This window comes from Canis lupus, chromosome 25 (genome assembly GCF_048164855.1).
Source record: "Canis lupus baileyi chromosome 25, mCanLup2.hap1, whole genome shotgun sequence".
In the NCBI taxonomy this organism is placed as follows: domain Eukaryota; kingdom Metazoa; phylum Chordata; class Mammalia; order Carnivora; family Canidae; genus Canis; species Canis lupus.
In genome coordinates, this window is record NC_132862.1 from 38,223,857 (window position 1) to 38,243,270 (window position 19,414).

The following is a 19,414-nucleotide window of genomic DNA, read 5'->3' on the forward strand; positions in this document are numbered from 1 at the left end:
AACTAGGCTGGGACCCTGAAAAACTTAGGGTGCAGGCCTGGCAGAAGAGCACCATGGTTCAGCCCACAGGGTCTGGAATCATTCAAAGCCAGAGTCAAGTCCCAACTCCACCTCTTACAAAACTGTATCACCTTGGGCAAATCACTTCATCTCAAAGCCTCTTTTCTTATTTATATGCTAGGAATAAAAACAGTAACTACCTCAAGAGTTCTGATGAAGATCGAACAGATAATACATTGAAACCAATTAATACAAAGCCTAGAATATGATAAGTACACATTAGCTATTGTTATATTTATTACTGTCATCAGGATATGGTCTTTGCCCTCTAAAACCTTATATGTCAGGCCCTTGAACACAATTCCACTTTCCAAGGCCTCAACTCTGTTTAAGATGACTTAATGCCAGAATCCCACGGGCTGTGCTTAGTATTTCTTCCTGGGCAATACTGCCATCCATCCAATCTGTGGGTCTTCACCACCAAACTACAGTAATAAAGTTCCAGATAACAAAGGGTTCTCTCTCCTATTCTCTCTTTACATAGAGAGACACAAAGAGATACATATACTCTCCAAAATCTCTTACTGAGTTCCAATTCAGTCCCATTTCATGTAAGTTTCAATAACTCCCTATTATCACCTAAGGGAGATCAGGCTCAGTGCCCTAGAGAAATGAATCAAGAGTCCAGGAAAGTCATAGAAGCTGAAGTCAGTCTATATCCTAAGATGAACTGGGGGAACAGAACAGAACTCTGCCCCACTATGAACCACTTTTAGGTTTACCCATGACCATCCTTACCTGTTACTTCAGATATGAATTCTTGGGACCAGTCAGTCTCATTATAATCCTGAGTTACATCCACAGCATCTCCAGCAGCAAGAAACTCCTGGGCCCAGTTCTCAGACAAGGCCAAGTCAGCCACACCAGGAGCTTAAGAGAAAGAAAGAGAACTAAGAAAAAAGAAAAAAAAGAAATGCATATCATTCTATGCATCATGCCTCAGGAATCCTGAGTGCACATGAAAACACTGTGCCCCTTTTGTCTCCTTCTGCAGCTCAGTTCCTCAATGCCAGAAGCATCCAGATATGGAACCCCCTCAGTCTTACTTGCACGGAAAATGGTGATCCCCCCCCACCAGACTCTGGACCCACCTCTCTGGGGTGCCTGGCGGAAGTTTGACTGTTCAATCTCCTGCATCTCTGCCAGGAGGTCATCCATCTTGAAGGTCTGAGGGGCACGGGATACAAGTGGTGCATTCTGGTCCTGGAGAAATTCGGCCACCAACTGCCAGAAGAAAGATGATAAAAGAACTCAGCAAGAGACAGAGCCCGGTGAATGAGGGACTATAACGTCAAACACAAGGAAAGAGAAACCCAGAAACTACAAATTTGGAAATACTCAAATAATACATAAAAAAAAAAAAAAAAAAAAAAAAAAAACAAGCAGAAGAAATAAGGCAAATCTCACTTGGTCAAGAAGGCCCAAAGGGTGAAATATAGGTGAGCCAGGTTTAAAGTAAAAACACGATGGGCAAAAGAAAAAGGGCACTGAACAGACTGGCACGTTTACCTCATCTTCAGACGCTACTCCCAAAGGCTTAGAGACCTAAGACAGAAAAGAAAGGGAGGCAATAGGGTACAGTGATGAAGTCCACACACACAACCCCGCTCCGCAGAGGTTAAAATGCCTCTAGCGTCTAGAGTGACCTTGGGCAAGTCACAGAACTTCCCTGAGCCCCCGCTTCTTCACCTGTAAAATGACTGCCTTGATCTGTATAAAGATGCACAATGCTTAGCACCGTGTTGAGTGAACACTCACTAGTCGTGATAGCTACTCCTATTTGCGACCCAGCAGAGAAGGCAGTTATCCCAAACTGTCTGTCCATGGGGCCCCTCCATCCGGAGCCACGACCTGAGTTTTCCACCTCGGGAACACTCACCGCCTCAGAGGCCGGGGCTCCTGGGGGCCAAGGGCCAGGCCTCAACCCCTCCTGCCGGAGGGCCTTGTCCTGGGTGAAATGCCCGGCCAGCTTCATCAGCGGGTTGGCACCCCCGCATTCGGCCTCCACCAGCTCCCGCATTGCCATGGTGACCGCCAGCTCACTGATGGGCAGAGAAGGTTTGGAACTGAGGTCCCGCTGCCAGGTCCTCCTCCAACCCACAACTCAGCCCGTATCAGGCCGGGGGAGGCGGGCAGACGTCGGTCCCAGGTTGTGAGCCACTCGCCACCCTCCACCGCTGTGCCTTTTGCTACGGCCCCCACCTCAGCCAGGGATCCGAGACGGGGGCCGGTGCCCTGCTGCCGCCCCCTCAAAGGCCTCGGCTTTCAGCCCGGGCCTCTCGGGCGGCCTCCACGACTGCGGTCTCCGGCGGCCGGGCGGGTCGGCAGCCGCCCCCCACACGGGGGCCTGGACCCCACGGGGCTGAGGAGCAGGATCCCACAATCGGGCCGTACCGGGGCACTGCGCGCGCGAAGAAGAGTGGTAAGGCCGCCAGCGCGCAAGCCCACGGCCCCCAGGCCCGCCGCCGGCGAGCTCCGCGGGGAGCCATTCCTTCCCCACCACAAGTCACCTGAGCCCCTCCCCCATTCGGCGGGTCGCGGCCCACCCCTCCTGCGCTCCGGACCACCCATTTCCCCCGCCCCAGACGCAGCTCCAGCTCCGCCCCCGGGCCCCGCGAGGACCAGGCCGGGCCGGAGGAAGACCCGGAACGCGTCCTCGCGCCCCCTCGGGACCCGGCGCTCACCGTCGCGCGCCGCGCCGCACGACCCGCCGGGGCACCTGGTGCGGGCTGAGGGGGGAGGGGAGGGGAGGGAGGGGCGGGGAGCCAGGGGCGGGGCTCGGGCTTAAAGGGGCCGTGGCGGCCGCGCAGCCTACGCTGCCCTGCGGGAAGCTGTTTGTAGGGGCGGGGCCTCAAGGCTGCGGCGCCGCGTGACGGTTGGAGCCGTGAATCTTAAAGGGGAAGAGCGCCTTAAAGGCGAAGTCTTGGAGCGGCGACCCCGAGAGCGTTACAAAGGCTCGCCCGCACTGGGACTGGTTTGCTGGGAAGCTCAAAGAAGGATGGAGCTAGGAGGGGCTGCCTGAGCCTTGGGGGGAGATCCGCGGGACCGTGATCCTGGATTCAGCTGACTCTTACTCTGCGGCACATTGTGACCCAAGGGGATTCCCTGCCCTTTCTGGGCCTCAGTTTCCCCTCCTATAAAGGGGCTGGCGGCTAGTCTTCCTAAGCCCTGAAGCAGGTAAGAGGAAGGCCCTAACACAGGTGTTGCAGGGGTCAAATCCAAGGCCTTCCTCAGCCTCCTAGTGATGTCCACTTCCAAACTGCCCCAAGCGGGACATCGTCACAGTCTCCTTGGAGACAGAGGCCTGCCCCCAATCCCTCTGCCGCTTCTGCGTGGTGGGGAATATAGCGCTGGATGATGACAAATTCCGGAGACTAAAATAGGATACGACGACGCATCCTGAGTCCTCTCAAGCTGGTAACATACAGGGAAGGTGCACAGTGAATCACTAGTCTCCTCTCCTTCCTCTCTCCCCACTGGTCAGGGTCATTATGGTGGTCATATTCCCACTGCTCCAGACTGGGAAAGCACAGACATGGTGCAAGAAATGATTTTTAATCACAGAATAAGCCTCAGGCCCCACCATCTGCCACAGCCATTGGCTCTGATGTCAGACTTCAAGGGCGTAAACCCTGATACCTTACCTGACTCCCAGACCAAGGGAGACCTGGTGCCACCAAGAAGGGCAGAAGGTGCTCAGGGCTGCTGGTAATTGAGCAAGGATGGGTTAGTACCAAGACAGAAGCGCTCTCCCAGCCCAGGGTGCAGGAGGGAAGACAGACAGCAGGTGGCGCCCTGGGCCAGGCTTGTTTCCTGATTGTCCGGCACATTTCTAAGGTGGAGGCCCCAGGGGATCAGAGGAGCTTGGTTCTGTAAACTCCTCCCAGGGAAAGTAAAGAAGCTGCTCTGACACCGCAGGAGAACAGAATGACAGGCCAGACCTGAAAATTGTGCAGAATTTCTCCTCTTCTTACCTTTTCACCATCTTTCAGAACCCCGCCCCCCCACTGCCCGTGTACCCTGGAGAACATAAATCCCAGCCCTTGCATGTTGACTGTTCTCAGACTGCCACTGTAAAGAAAATACCTGGTACCTAGTACCTAATAAACTAAACCATGCCAGAGAGGAAGGGATGCTCTCTGTAAAGCATAAAGGATCCCTGAAGAGGGCAATGTCTAACTGAAAGCATATGATATAGTAGAATTTTAGAAAGTCCAGGCAACCAGAAAGGACTTCCCCGTACCATTCAAACCATACCACACACATAGCCACCTGCTCTGCTAGGAGTTTAGTAACTGATTATCAATAACTCATGAAGTGCCTGCCTCCTAGGAGATGATAATAATGATTATAACTGATGTTTATCTAATGCTTACTAAAACCCAGGCATTACACTAAATATTTTATGGGCTCTAGTGCTTTTAATCTTCATAATACCCCCTATGAAATAGGTATTACGAGCCCCACTTTGCAGATGAGTCTTACCCAAAATCACACAGCTAGGAAGTCAAAATTCAATCCGGACGTAACTCCAAATACCTAACCATTATGCAACACTGCCTCTCAGTCTTAGAGAAGCCGTGTTCATAAGTCCCAGAAAGCTTTGTCTCCCAGGCCATAGAATTCTGCACAGAACCTGGCCCAAGAGGGATTCAGGGGCTAAGGAAGAACTAATAAAGCTATTTGGGTGTTTAACACTCAATTTATTGAAGTTCTAGACTTAAAAGTACTAGGTTCAACTTTAAATTCTTATTCTGTTCATAAAAATAATAAAACGAAAATTTCACCTCACATTTTAATGTTTAATTCTAATTATTCTTTAATGTTTGATTAACTCAAGTTTAACAGGTTAAAGTCCTCCAATTTTTAGATATAGACTACATTTACTGTGTTCCGGGCATTGTTCTAAGAATTTTTCAAATATCAATTTATTTCATCCTCCAATAACTTCATTATAGCAGCTATAATTCTCCCCGTTTTGCAGAAGAGAAACCCGGGACACAGAGAGGTTAAATGACTGGCCCAAACTCATTCTAATAAATAACAAAGCTGTGATTGGAACCTATGCCAGGGTCATCAAACTTTATCTGTAAAGAGCCAAACAGTAAATATTATCTTTTCAGGTCACACAGTCTCTGTCACAACCACTCAGCAACGTTCTTGTGGCATGAAAGCTGCCAAAGATAATACACAAATGAACAAGCATGGTCATGTTCCATTAATATTTTTATAGACACTGAGATATGAATTTTATATAATTTTCACACATCTTAAAAGAATTCTTTCGACCTTTTCTTTAACCACTTAAAAATGTCAAAATCATCCTTAGCTTGCAGACTACAGAAACAGGCAGCAGGCCATAGTTTGCTGACCCTTGACCTACATAATCTGGTTCCAGAGTCCATGCTCTTAAACATTATGCTAGACTTCCCCTCTTTACAAATAAAAATTAAATTTCTTTAAATATTTTTAACTATGTGGCATTTAATATACATGTATTTTAAGTATTTTGAAAGCCTTGACAGGGCAAACAACCCCATCAGGCCAAACCTTTCTAAATTTATTAAACCCTGTACATCTAATAAATCAAACTTATAAATACTTATCAAATTCCCTTAGTCCTCTTAAACTCTCAAGTCTAAAATTTTACTTCCCAAATTGAAGGCTAATACATTGGATTCTCTTAAACATCAAATATTTTAATTCATAAAGTCACTTATACCTCTGGAAAGTAAATTTACTGGCTCAGGTAGGTCAAGATTCCTAGGCTAAATTTGGAACCACAGTAAAGGTCCTTAAAAGTCATAGATTGGAGACCAAGGCACAAGACTTAGAAGCTACATATTCCCAAGACAGTGCTATCTGAATAACAAGCGAACATTCTCAGCCCAATTTTAGAGATGAGTTATGTCTGCTGTATCGTAGTCCCTAAGGCCGTTTCCTTCAACTATTATGATACCTGACTCACAGGTTACAATTTTGCCTAATTTTTGTTGGCTCAGGTGTAATTTCTTTTCTCAACTTCACTGAGCAAACAAATTATTGTAGAAGGGTTGAAGTCTATATTTCTTTTTGTTGGGGAAGTAGTTGGAAATGGGGAACCACCTCATTTAGTTGGATCCTTTAGCTTTTTAATGACATAAGATGTAGAGTTGTGGAACTGTCCATGCTCTGGAAATTGCAAATCAAGTTACAGTATTTATCCTTATACGTTTGGCAGGGCTTGTTGGGTATGATTTATCCATCCTTTCAGCCTCAGTACCATAACTGGCAGAGGAAGAGATAACTGAGAGATAACTCAGCAGAGTAAGAAAGCTATATGTGTAGTGAGGCACAGCAAATCCCAAAGCTGGGTGCATCTAAATATACCTGAACAAAAATCTTAATTTGCTTTAAGTGTTCAGAATAGTGAGGTCTAGATATACCTAGGTGTATCCAGTACTACCAACTTAGCTTTAGGTGCAAAGTACCTAATTCCATTTCCTGAACATACAGCAGGGAATTCCCCAGATAGCAACAAGGACTATAGTACATATTTCCTCTTACCCCAGCTTATAGCAGAATTTTATCAGATTTTCTTTAGAAGTCCAGAGAAGTTTCAGAATATGTCACCCTTGCCAAAACCCAATTGGGACCTTTTGATCCTCTCTCCCTCAAAGAATGGAAAGAAGAAAGAAAAAACAAGGTCGAGGTTTTTGACCTGAGAGTCTTTCCCCAAATGAGTTTTGCTCCTTCTTCAGGAATTGTCCCCCAAATATCCATAGCTTACATAGATACACAGTATGTTTATTTTCAGGAAGACTTCTGCTCTCAGAGAAATTGAGTAGATGTACTTTTCTCTATTTCTTCTACCAAGGACAACTAAAAACCCTGTACATTGTATGCAAAATAAACATAAGGAGATTCCAAAAGGTGGAAAAAAGAAAGCAGACTATGTACGGACATCAATACCCAAGAAACAAAATGGTAGTGAGTTTTACAGTTTTCTTTTTTGCTAGAAAGGTCAGCAACCTAGAAATACCAACACACACACACACACACACACACACACACATACACACACAAAAGCTCCAGTAAAAGCCCTGTAAAAGCCCTGCTCTTTCTGGCCAAAAGACTAGGAAAGAGGTAGCCTGGAAAGAATCTTCTAGACAACCACTCTGCTCCAGCAAAACACTAAATAAAAAATTGTGGCTCCATTCACACTCAAACCAGCAAAGGCCAAGAGGGGAAGCTGAGACCTCCACCCTCATGAGGCTGTAACAAGATTTCCCAATGCCTACTATGGGATGGTCAAAGAAGGCCAGATAAGGAGCACATTCCCACAGGCCAGTAATGAGGCTCTCCCCCATCCCCCTGCAGTGTCAGTGGAGACCACGTGGGGAGTGGGAACTAATACCCCTACCCAGTCCATCATTTAAGAGAGGCCTTAGCCTCTCATGGGTCAGTAGAGACCAAATGGAAAACCTGGTCCTCTACTTCCACATGGCAGTCATGATATGCTGTACTTTCTTTCTCTGTAGGAGTGGTGTCCAAAAAAAAAGTCAGATAAAATAGAAGTCTTCAATAAGATTCAGATTCCAGAACATAATGCAAAAATGTCTTGGTTCCAATACAAAATCACTCATTATACCAAGAATCAAGAAGATCTCAAACTGAATGGAAAATGTCAACTAAAAAAAATGTCAACTAAGGGTGCCTGGGTGGTACAGTCAGTTGAGTATCCAACTCTTGGTTTTTGCTCAGGTCATGATCTCGGTGTCAAGGGGTTAAGTCTGGAGTCTGAGTCAAGCTCAGCATGGAGTCTGCTTAAGGGTCTCCCTCCTTCTCCCTCTGTCATTTCCACTTATGCTCTCTCTTTAAAGTAAATAAATCTTTTTTAAAAATGTCAACCAATAAATGCCTTAACACCAAGATAGAAATATTGGAATTACTTTTAAGCAGACATGATAAATACACAAGCAATTACAACGACACTTGAAACAAATGAAATGTAGAGAGAGCCTCAGCAAACAAATAAAAGCTATCACAAAGAACCAAATGGAAATTTTAAAACTGAAAAATACAATAACTAAAATAAAAAGCTCAGTGGATGAACTCAACATGAGAATGGATAGGATGGTGGGGTGGGGCAAAAGCTATCAGTGAACTGGAAGATAGGACAGTAGAAATTACCCCATCTGAACAACAAAGGAAAAAGTAGACCAGAAGAAGAAGAAGAAAGAAGGAAAGAAAGAACAGAGCCTCAGAGGTCTGTAGAACTATAACAAAAGATCTAACATTGTGTAATCAAAGTCCCAGAAGAAGAAAGAGGGGAAGGGCTGAAAAAGAACTTAAAGAAAAAGTAGTCAAAATTTCCCCAAATTTGGCAGGAGATATAATCCTACAGATTCAAGAAGCTGAGCAAACCCCACACAGAATTAACCCAGAGAAATACACACTAACATGCATCAAAATTAAACTTTTGAAAACTAAAAACAAATGAAAAAGCTTGAGAGGAGCCAGAGAAAAATGAAACCTACCCATAGAGGAAAAAACAACAAATGATAGCAGATTTCTCATCAGAAACCAAGAAGGCCAGAAAGAAGCAGCACAATGTGTTTCAAATATTCAAAGAAAAGAACTATTGACCCAGAATACTGTGATATTAGGATACATTAACTCTAGTTTTCTATTGTCGCTATAACAAATCATCGCTTATTTGGTAGCTTAAAACAACACAGATTTATTATTAATCTTTGAGGTCAGAAGTCCAAAACTGGTCTCATCAGGCTAAAACTGAGGTGTCAGTAGAACTATATTCCTTCTGGACGCTCTAGGGAAAAATCTGTTTCCTTGTCTTTCCAGATTCTAGAGGCTACTCACGTTCTTTGGCTCATGGCCTCCTTCCTCCATCTTCAGCCAGCAAAGTTGGGCCAAATTCCTGTCACCCTGCCAGTTCTCTAGTTCTCTCACTTCTGCCTCCTTCTTCTAAAGGTCCTTGTGAGGACCTTTGTGATTATATTGGTCTCACTCAGATAATCTTAAATTCAGCTGACTAGCAATCTTAATTCATCTACAACCTTACTTTCATTTTGCCTAAAATAATCACAGGTTCTGGGGATTATGACATGGACAACTTTTGGGGAACATTATTCTGCAACTTACCCCATGAAAATATCCTTCGAGAATGAAGGGGAAATCAAGACATTCTCAATGGGGGAAAATGAAGAGACTGTGTCACCAGCAGACTTTCCCTAAATGAATGGCTAAAGGAAGTTCTTTGAGCAGAAGGGAAACAACAAAATTTTAAAACCTGCAACATCATGAAAAAAGAAATAGCAGTAAGCAATAATATGGGCAAATACAATTTGCTTGAGTTTTCTAAAATATGTTTGATAGTTGAAGCAATGTTATATCTTCTTAGTTTTGTGAAATAAGCACTAGGTAAAGGCATGAAACCTGGAATTTGAATCACAGCCTCCCACTAGTTAGTTATATTTACCATCTATGAATTACACTAACTTTGGCCTGACACCTTATTTTCTCATTTACAACCAGGGAGGATAGGATTCACTACATCTCTTAAAAGATTTCCATCTCTAAAATCTGTGACTATTATGCAGTGAGTAGTATCAAATGTCCAGTATAAAAGCCAGTCAATTAATTCAGCAAGTAGGTATTGAGCTCAAATCCTTATGCTAATTCCTTAATTCCTTATTATTGACACTGGTACTAGGTATTTACCATGATACTTACTTTACCTTTAAATCCCCTCCCGGATTTAAGTTTACCTACCCCTCTTCCACCACCACACACATACATTTCCTGCCCTTAGGAGAATTCTATGCCACCCATCTTCCCAACCTGACTTCCACTGAGACCTCTTCTATATTTATTGATTCTAAAAAGTATTACTTCAAGAAAATTAGAAGAAAAGTCACAGACTAGGAGAAAATTTTCGCAAAACATGTACTTGATTTAAAAAAAAATGGTGGCCAAAATTTAGAAAGAACTCAGTTTGGAAGTTCCTTATAAAACTCATACTTTTGCCATACAATCCAGCAATAGTAATCCTTGGATTTCAACCAAATGACCCAAAAACTTTTGTCCACACAAAACCCTGTACATGAATGTTTATAGTGGCTTTATGCATAATCGCCAAAATTTGGAAAAAAACAAGATTCTTTTAGTAGGTGAATGGATAAGCTATGATACAGTCATACAACGAAATATTGTTCGGTGATGGAAAAAATGAAATTTAAAAAGAAAAATAATTTAGGGAATTCCTGGGTGGCTCAGCGGTTTGGCGCCTGCCTTCGGCCCAGGGCGTGATCCTGGAGACCCAGGATCGAGTCCCACGTCGGGCTCCCTGAATGGGGCCTGCTTCTCCTTTGCCTGTGTCTCTGCCTCTCTCTCTCTGTGTTTCTCATGAATAAATAAATAAAATCTTAAAAAAAAAAAAAGGAAAAATAGTTTAAAAAGAAAAAAAATGAGGGACACGTAGGTGGCTCTGTCAGTTAAGCATCTGACTCTTGATTTCAGCTCAGGTCATGATCTCAGGGTCATGAGATTGAGTCCCGCATTGGGCTCTATGCTGAGCGTGGAGCCTGCTTGGGATTCTCTCTCTCCATTGCCTCTGGCCCTCCCTCCAGTGTGTTGTTCTCTCTCTCTCTCTCTAAAATAAATAAATAAATAAATAAATAAATAAATAAATAAATAAATAAATGCTATCAAGCCATAAAAAAGAAATGAAGGAGGCTTAAATGAAAGAAGTCAATCTGAAAAGTCTACATCTCTATGATTCCAACTATGCAACATTCTAGGAAAGACAAAACTATGGAGATGGTAAAAAGATCAAAAGGTCAGTGATTTCCAGCAGGGACAAGGAAGAGGGAGAGATGAATAGATGCAGCACAGGGTGAAACTGTTTTGTATGATACTATAATGGTGACTACATGACATCATGCATTTGTCAAAACCCATAAAATGTACAACACAAAGAGTGAACTCTATGGGCTTTATTTTTTTTAAGATTTTATTTATTTATTCATGAGAGACACAGAGAGAGAGAGAGGCAGAGACACAGGCAGAGGGAGAAGTGGGCTCCATGCAGGGAGCCCAACATGGGACTTGATCCTGGGTCTCCAGGATCACATCCTGGGCTGAAGGCGGCACTAAACTGCTGAGCCACCCGGGCTGCCCATAAACTATGGGCTTTAGTTGATAATAATATATCAGTTTTGATTCATCAGCTGAACCAAACATAACCACACTAAAGCAAGATGTTAATAATAGGGGGAATGCGGGAGTGTATGAGAAGATATATGTAAATTCTGTACTTCTTGTTCATTTTTCTGGAAACCTAAAACTTTTTCTGTAAACCTAAAATCTCCTTTAAAAAGTAAAGTCTATTAATTTTTTTAAATTGGTAAATAGCAAAACAAATATATCAAAAATATGGTTTCTTGAAAAGTTAAGAACATAAATAAACTACCAGCAAATCTAGTCAAGGGGGCAGAAGGGGAAATATAAATACACAAAATAAGAAATAACAAGGAAGAAATAATTATAAAAACAGGAAATTTTAAAAAAATATTATGAAAGGGACGCTCGGGTGGCTCAGCAGTTGAGCACCCACCTTCAGCCTAGGGCCTGATCCTGGAGACCTGGGATCGAGTCCCACGTCAGGCTCCCTGCATGGAGCCTGCTTCTCCCTCTGCCTGTGTCTCTGCCTCTCTCTCTTTCTGTGTCTCTAATAAATAAATAAAAATATTATGAGACTACTTCACATACCTCTTTTATCACAGATTGTCCTCCTTTGCAAGCTGACTTGAATATGGAAATTTGCATGCATAAGGTTTATTGGGGAGTGCCTCTAGGATCAGCGTGTGTGATAGAGCAAAGAAAGCAGGACTGAACAAGGAAGGTGAACACCAGTGCAGTCATAGCAGTGTTCAGATAACTTGTCTTTTAGCTCCTAAGTCACCAGACCATGAGGAGTAACATAGAGAATACTACACACCACCCAGAAATGCCTGGTTGGGACTTGGGTGTGTCCCTTGGGAAAGGGGTGAGTGTATTCCCTATATGGGAAGAAGGATGAAGTGGATATTCTGCCAAAAATACCAGAAGGATGGACTGTCATAGAGACTGCCAAGCTAATTACAAAACCTCATTCCCTGTCATCATGAGCACCCAGCCAAACTACATTTCCCAGCTTCCTCAGCTGTTTTAGTGGCCAATGACTAAACATGAGCTCACAGAACCTGAGCAGAATGATAAGCAGCACTATTTCCAGGTCTGGCCTAAAATCTCGCCACAAGCCGCCATCTGACTCTTACTCTTTCCAGCTTGGTGCAGCCATCCATGCACCATTTCCAAGTGACCTTGGAAATCATGTGTTGAAAATGACAGAGGCATCAGATGGCATTAGCCTGAGTTTTTAAAAATATTTTATTTATTTATTCATGAGAGATGGGGGGGGGGGGTTGGAATAGGCAGAGGGAGAAGCAGGCTCCATGCAGGGAGCCCAATGTGGGACTTGAACCAAAGGCAGACACTCAATCACTGAGCCACCCAGGCATCCTTTAGCCTGAGTTTCTAATTCAAAACTGATTATCCCAAGCAAGATATCCCAAAATCTAGGACAATGCATACACAATCCAGGCCCACATTTTCTCAGGTCCATAGTCCCTCACCTTAAACTCTTAAAGCTAGATGTGTCTCAGTATTCAAAACTTTGAGTATTTTAAAAGGGCAAGTACAGTATGTGAGTTACATTCCCTTTTGCTCATCCGTATCAGGTTATGCCAGTGATTATGACATTAAACTCCATTGAAAAGATTTTCCAATCAACACTTTGGTGGAGCTGTTTTAATATTCCAGTCTTCAATCTTTCAATCTTCTGATTTTCAATTGTTCCATCATGGGCTCTACCGCAACTTTGAAGAGCCACCTTTCACTTGTGCCCTGTCTGACAGCTCTCTCGTGATATCTCTGCTCTTCTCCAGGACATGTCTCCTCCATCTTAGATTTCTTTAGACCCCATCATTCTTTCTGATCCAACAACTGTTAGGAGCTACACACACACTGCGTCATCGTGAAGAGTTGTAATGTCTAGTGTGTGTGGAAGAGACTATTTCTGGTTACCAGGGTTTTAATATTTAACTTATTAAAATTGTAAGTATAAAATCTAGTTTTGCTTAAATATTTAAATTCAACTTACAAATCCTGAAATTCTATTTATAAATGTACCAAATGGTACATTTTAATCACTTCCACTTGTTCTTTGATTGGAGTTTAACTCAACTTGAACAGATTCAAATTTCCTTAATAATTAGTCCCATCCACAAACTTACTAAAATTTCCATAACTGTTTTAGGCTGCATTCATATGCTTAATATATTTGATTTTTTAAAATTTTTTCTTCATTCACTTTAATTGCCTGACAAGGTAGGGTTAAAATCCTTACATGTGAAATCTTTCTTATAACATAAGTGACTCTTGTAAATTTCATTTCTTAATTTACCTTATTCAGATGTTAGATTTCTCTTAAATGTTCTAATACTGTTTATAAGCTTGAGCACTACCTTATAATTTTCAACTAAAAGTCATAACTCTAAAATCAACAGACATTCCAAGGTGAAAATGCAAAGCTTAACTTAGTCATACAGATTTTTAAACTTACCTTAAACTTAACATCAAAATACTATGATACTTCACTGTTTCTATACTCAATTTTATACCTTCTCAGAAGGTCAATTTGACTATCTCAGAAAGGCTGAGATCACGAGGTCAAAAAATTTGTGCCATAAAACAGTTATCAGATTGAAGAGCAGGACATGAACACTTGGGGGCAAAGCTAACTTCTCCCATCTTGGATACATGAACTGCTACTATACCCCACCTAGCTCTCAGCAAATTTCCCTTCACTTATCAAGTCCTTATGTAGCCCTGTCACTGGCCTCTCTGCTTACCCTCTAGTTAAGGGGCATCAGATCCACATAAATCTTAGCCCATTTGTATCTGCCTGGCTGACCTCTGAGACCCCATGCTCCTTTCCTTTGTGTCTAGCTTATCTTCAAAGACCATAAACCTTTATTCCAATGAAATCTACCTCTTCCTCCAACTTAATCAGCCTTCTATTTTTCTTTCAATTTTCTGCCTCTCCTGTTCCAGGAGTAAAACCAAATGCTATGTTGTTCTGTTGTTTTTAACTTGATCTTTGCCAAAAGGCCAAGGAATGATCGTTGTTGTTCTCAAGCAGTTCTTCTCAACTTCTTGAGCAAACATGATTCTTGGAGTCAGAAAGTTCCAGACGCAGGCCTTTTTAAACACCTTCCTGAGCCTTTGGCCTTGCTGTAAGTTCAATTACTTATCTTAACAAGAAAATAGTCATGGGGCACCTGGGTGGCTCAGTGGTTGAGCATCTGCCTTCAGCTCAGGGCATGATCCCAGGGTCCTGGGATCAGGTCCCACATCGGGCTTCCTGCAGGGAGCCTGCTTTTCCCTCTGCCTATGTCTCTGTGGCTCTCATGAATAAATACATAAAATCTTAAAAAAGAAAGAAAGAAAGAAAGAAAGAAAGAAAGAAAGAAAGAAAGAAAGAAAGAAAGAAAGAGAGAAAGGAAGGAAGGAAGGAAGGAAGGAAGGAAGGAAGGAAGGAAGAAAGAAAGAAAGAAAGAAAGAAAGAAAGAAAGAAAGAAAGAAAGAAAAAGAAAGAAAGAAAATGGTCATGATGTGATTAACACTGGGTGTTATACTCTATGCTAGTAAATTGAATTTAAAATTTTTAAAAATGGTATATCCCCTATACATAATAAAGGGACTTCACTTCTTTTGATCTCTTTATTGGAAAAAACTGCCACCCTTGGTAGGTAGTCTGGGTCTGCAAGATTCAAATTCATGGCCAAAGACTGTATGATTAACTGAAGGAGTATAAAGGTTATAATTCCAGAGCCACCTTTAGATGATTGGAGGTAACTCCAGGCCTCTCCACACCCCTTTCCCTTGTCGCATGACACAGTTCCCAATGACAGTAAGAGGCTGACCAGGCACAGCCTACCTAGGCCTGCACAAAGTTCATACACCCATGCTCCGGAGTGGAACCTGACTCCTTTGAGGCCCAACCTAAAAACCTGGTTGAAAAACAGAGCAGAACAAAAAGTTAATCCATCCACCAACACCTTACAGGAAAGACTTCCTAGTTAAAATTTTGCCCATTTTGAAGTGAGATCAAAAGACTATCTGTTTGGTGAACTAATCTCTATTTTCACTTTAACTCCAGTTCTAGGTCACCTTTGCCCATCTAGCTCAAGGTCAGGAGTCCACACTCAAAAGTCTATGAGCTCTTGACTACTAAGACCCTAGAAGCTCCTGTTGCTTAAGCCCCCACCTATTGAAAAATAACCCATTTAAAATAGCCTGGCAATTATCAAAATAGTCACTCTCCTATGGCCACGAACCACAATAAGCTTCTGTAAGTTGCCAAGGTGAGACAAAGCCCAGGTGTGCCAGACTCCAAACTAACAATGTGTTCAAACCCAGAATCCTGGGCCTTGGATGAAAGGAAGTTCAACCATGCCAAGACTTTGTGCTTCTAAAGACCCCATTGCCCCTGGGACTAGGAATGGTTTTGCCCATCTCCTGATAATTAATGATAATGATAGCTACTGTAATATGCTGATTCTGGTTCCTTCGGAAAAAGTTACCTCATTTAAGCCTCATTCAATCTTGTGAGTAAGCAATTCCCCCTTGTTAGGTGATGAACCAAAGATTAGAGAAGTTAAAGACTAAGACTGGACTCCAGGGATGCCTGGGTGGCTCAGCAGTTGAGCATCTGCCTTCAGCTCAGGGCATGATCCCAGTCCAGGATGGAGTCTCACATCAGGCTCCCTGCGAAGAGCCTGCTTCTCCTTCTGCCTATGTCTCTGCCCCTTTCTTGTTTTCTCTGTGTCTCTCATGAATCAATAAATCTTAAAAAAAAAAAAAAAAAAAAAAGACTGGACTCCAAGTTGCTGGGATTTGAACACAGGAACCTGACAGCAAAGCCCACCTCAACTTCTTCTCCCCACCACTTCCTCCAAGCAAAAAGATGGCAGTTCAACAGGAGGGTCCTGAGGTAGAAGGTCATTAGCCCAGTGGTCTGTGAGGGGATGGCTGAACTTTCAGGGGATAAGGTAATGTGAACACCCCAAATCCACCTTGGGCCTAGTACCCTGGGGCCTTGCTCAGTTGTTAGGTGGAAGTTGTATTACCCTCTTTTCTCTGCTTCATGCCTTTTGGACCCTACCCTCTCTGTAGTGCCATGGAGTGAAGGAAGACTACTTCCCCTCCAGTGGCCTAAGTGAAAATCAGAGGTCTTTTCAAATGCTTTGTCCAGTTAACCTATTCCTCCACAGAGCCAGCCACACTGCAGCCAATGGAAAAAGGACAGCATAATCTCAACCTGCACACACTTGAGGAGAAATGACTACATGTGATGGGGGAGGTAGGAAAGAGCTGTAGAGTGAGAACTTCAAATTTGGGGGTCAGATCTTTGAGACTGGATATTTGGGACAGAGATTCCCTTGTGGATTAGAATCCTCACCAGGGCCCATAGGGTTCCTACTCCTTATCCTTCTTTCTTTCTTTCTTTCTTTCTTTCTTTCTTTCTTTCTTTCTTTCTTTCTTTCTTTCTTTCTTTTTCTTTCTTTCTTTCTTCTTTTTTCTTTTTTTAAGATTTTATTTATTTATTTGAAGGGGGAGAGAGAGAAACAGGGAGAGAGAGAGAAAACATACAAGTGGAGGGGAGAGGCAGAGAGAGAGAGAGGGAGAAGCTCCATGCTCTCTCAGCAGGGAGCATGATGTGGGGCTGATCTTAGGACCCTGAGATCATGACCTGAGCTGAAGGCAGATGCTTAACCAACTGAATCACCCAGGCACCGCCCCTACTCCTTTTCTGACAGAACCAGCTCCACCACATCCCAGAACCTCTATTCCCCCTCCTCCTACCACTGTTGCTAAATTTAAACACTCATCTGTCCTTTTCCTGTAGGATGTATTTTAAGGGAGTGACAACGTGTGCCGCAGGAGATGCAGTGACACCAGCACTGTGAAAATAAGCATGCCAGCTCCTCCTGTCTGTCTGTCAGACATACCCACCCACCAGGGATTAAACCATCATCCTCCTCATCTATCCCCTTCTCTGACTCTCTCCCAGGAGGGAACTCCCCATGAGCCCTCAGCAGGAACCTGGGTGAGGAGAGGATCCCCATAGGGTGGAGTCCCGGGAAGCAAGACCCACAGTGCTATAGAAGAGCATAAAATGGACAGAAACTTGTCCTTAGTCCATGCTTGCAGACATCGCCATGGAACACTCCAGTGTCTGAGGGACTCACCATATCAACACACTGTCCAGAGGAGCCCTGAGGTGTGATAAGTCTGGGGGAGCTTGGGGGATGTGCCTTCAGGAGTCCCCAGCATGGAGATTAAAATCTGAAGGGAATATGAGCTCTTCCATTGCTCCTAGAAGACCGGGAGCAAATTCACCATTCTTGGCCTGCCCCAATAAAGCCCCAGGGGTAGGGGGCTGGTGGGTGGGGAAATGGAGGTTTCTGAATTGTTGCTGATTAGTGTACCAGCCCAAAGAGTGCAGAGTGGAATCAGAGACTCCTGAAGTGGGCAGGGTGCTGTGTTTACACAGCACCAGTGTGTCTGTGTCCACCTGCCCACAAGGCTCAGGTGAGCTTTCAGGTCTCTGATCTGGTAACAGAATGAAAGACACACTCTATTCTTGAACTGGTGGTGACAGCATGGCTTTTCCCAAGGGCATAGCTTTTCATCAAGCATCTTTCAGGAAGCTAATCAATTTACACTGCAGAAAGGAGACTTATGGGAGAAACAACTTTCTAGTGCATAAGGAAAGATCTGAGTTAGACCAACGGAGATATGTTTGCTGTTTCTAATTAACTTGAGAATAGGTAAGTTGGAAACCCTGTGCAACGCCTGGGATCCTGAAGCTTTGCCGGCTGCTGTGAGGGGTATTAAAGAACATCCTTCTAGGAGATCTTGAGCAACAAAATAAAAACCCATTTGGACTCTTGCCTGGTGCCCTTTCTCTGCATGATTGTAGTTGGCATCTTGCCTCATTCCTGGTTCCTATTTCTTTTTTTTTTTTTTAAGATTTTATTTATTTATTAGAGAGAGAGCACAAATGGACAGAGAGGTGGAAAGAGAGGGGAGAGGGGAGAGGGGCAGAGAGAAGCAGATTCCCCACTGAGTAGGGAGCCTGATCTGGAGTTCAATCCCAGGACTCCAGGATCATGACCTGAGCTGAAGGCAGACACTTACCCGACTGAGCCATCCAGGCCCTTCCTGATTCTTATTTCGCGTGTGTGTGTGTGTGTGTGTGTGTGTGTGTGTGTGTGTGAAGTGGGAGGTGGAAGAGGAGAGAGACAAAGAGGCAGAGATAAAGACTGAGAAAGGGAAGGCAGACCAGCAAGCAAGAGTAGCAGTGTGGAGGATGTGGTGGCACAAGGAGTTCAAGGCCTTCTCTAGGCCTCCAGGCTCCTACTTATACCTTCTACCCAGCATGACACAGCTACCTGCCCAACTATCATAGAGAGAGATAGTGGTCCCCCAGGGCTGAGATCTTGGGTGTCAGACACTGAACATAAAGAGGAGGGACAGGAAAGATTACACCTATAAAACATAACAGGTGGTCAGTGGTTCTGATTGTGGAGAGAGTCTCTAGGAAACGAACATTTCAGAAGAAACCTCTGGTCCCCGAGACAGATGATCCAGGAAGACCGAGTCAGGCCTAGGTTGGGCAGATGTTAAGAGGAAGACTCTCTGCTGCTACTTGCTCTACCTGCTGCAGATGTATATACAACAAATGGGGGGACAGAGTTCACAACAAGGTTGTCCTCTCCTCCACCTGCTCCCTAGAGCCAGAGTTTGAACCAGAGATGAATAAAAACCCCGAGTCTCAGCCACACTAGAGGGGCACCAAGAGCCAAGACAAGAATAATGGGACCCACTGTGTGGGCAGCTATAGCCCCTGAGACCAGGGCCAGGTGAGGAAAGTAAGGAAAAGCAAGAAGGAGGAGATGGAGGTAACTCACTAAAAACTCTCTCTTACCCCTTTGAGAGCAAAGGCTCTCGGATGTTTGAAGTCTCTACCTACAGAGCCATCACCTGAGCCTCTGAAGAACTCCTGGTTGAACAGGTAGGGCCACCTCCCACTTGGTATTGCCACAGACATGCAACTGTCAGCTTAGCATCTGGGAAGGTCCTCCTACAGGACAGGCTACTGTGGGGCATCTGCTGGGTCCTCTGTGCACTGACTGCCCCCTTTCCCAGCCAGAGGCCACCAGAGCCCCTCTCCTGCTGCTAA

General features: G+C 43.9%; 1 protein-coding gene and 1 long non-coding RNA gene across 9 annotated transcripts in view; one reads left to right on the forward strand and one right to left on the reverse strand.

The window, feature by feature from the left end:
• The window catches only part of PEX5 (peroxisomal biogenesis factor 5), a 17,428-nt gene extending 14,599 nt beyond the window's left edge, over positions 1-2,829 (reverse strand). For 2 of the 8 annotated variants that reach the window (XM_072799193.1, XM_072799188.1), the window contains exons 1-5: positions 2,745-2,829; positions 1,940-2,102; positions 1,570-1,605; positions 1,152-1,284; positions 799-930 (exon numbers count right to left, since the gene is read on the reverse strand). In XM_072799193.1, coding sequence (XP_072655294.1) covers positions 799-930; positions 1,152-1,284; positions 1,570-1,605; positions 1,940-2,086 — 448 coding nt within the window. In that variant the 5' untranslated portion in view covers positions 2,087-2,102; positions 2,745-2,829. Of the gene's footprint in view, positions 1-798; positions 931-1,151; positions 1,285-1,569; positions 1,606-1,939; positions 2,103-2,262; positions 2,410-2,454; positions 2,571-2,744 lie in introns of those variants that run through there. The other 6 variants (XM_072799187.1, XM_072799191.1, XM_072799192.1 and 3 more) reach the window with 6 other exon arrangements.
• LOC140617554 (uncharacterized) lies at positions 2,814-18,092 on the forward strand. Its single transcript, XR_012017765.1, has 3 exons — positions 2,814-3,493; positions 17,075-17,449; positions 18,000-18,092. It is a non-coding gene; the product is annotated as an uncharacterized lncRNA (long non-coding RNA).
• The last annotated feature ends 1,322 nt before the right edge of the window (positions 18,093-19,414 follow it).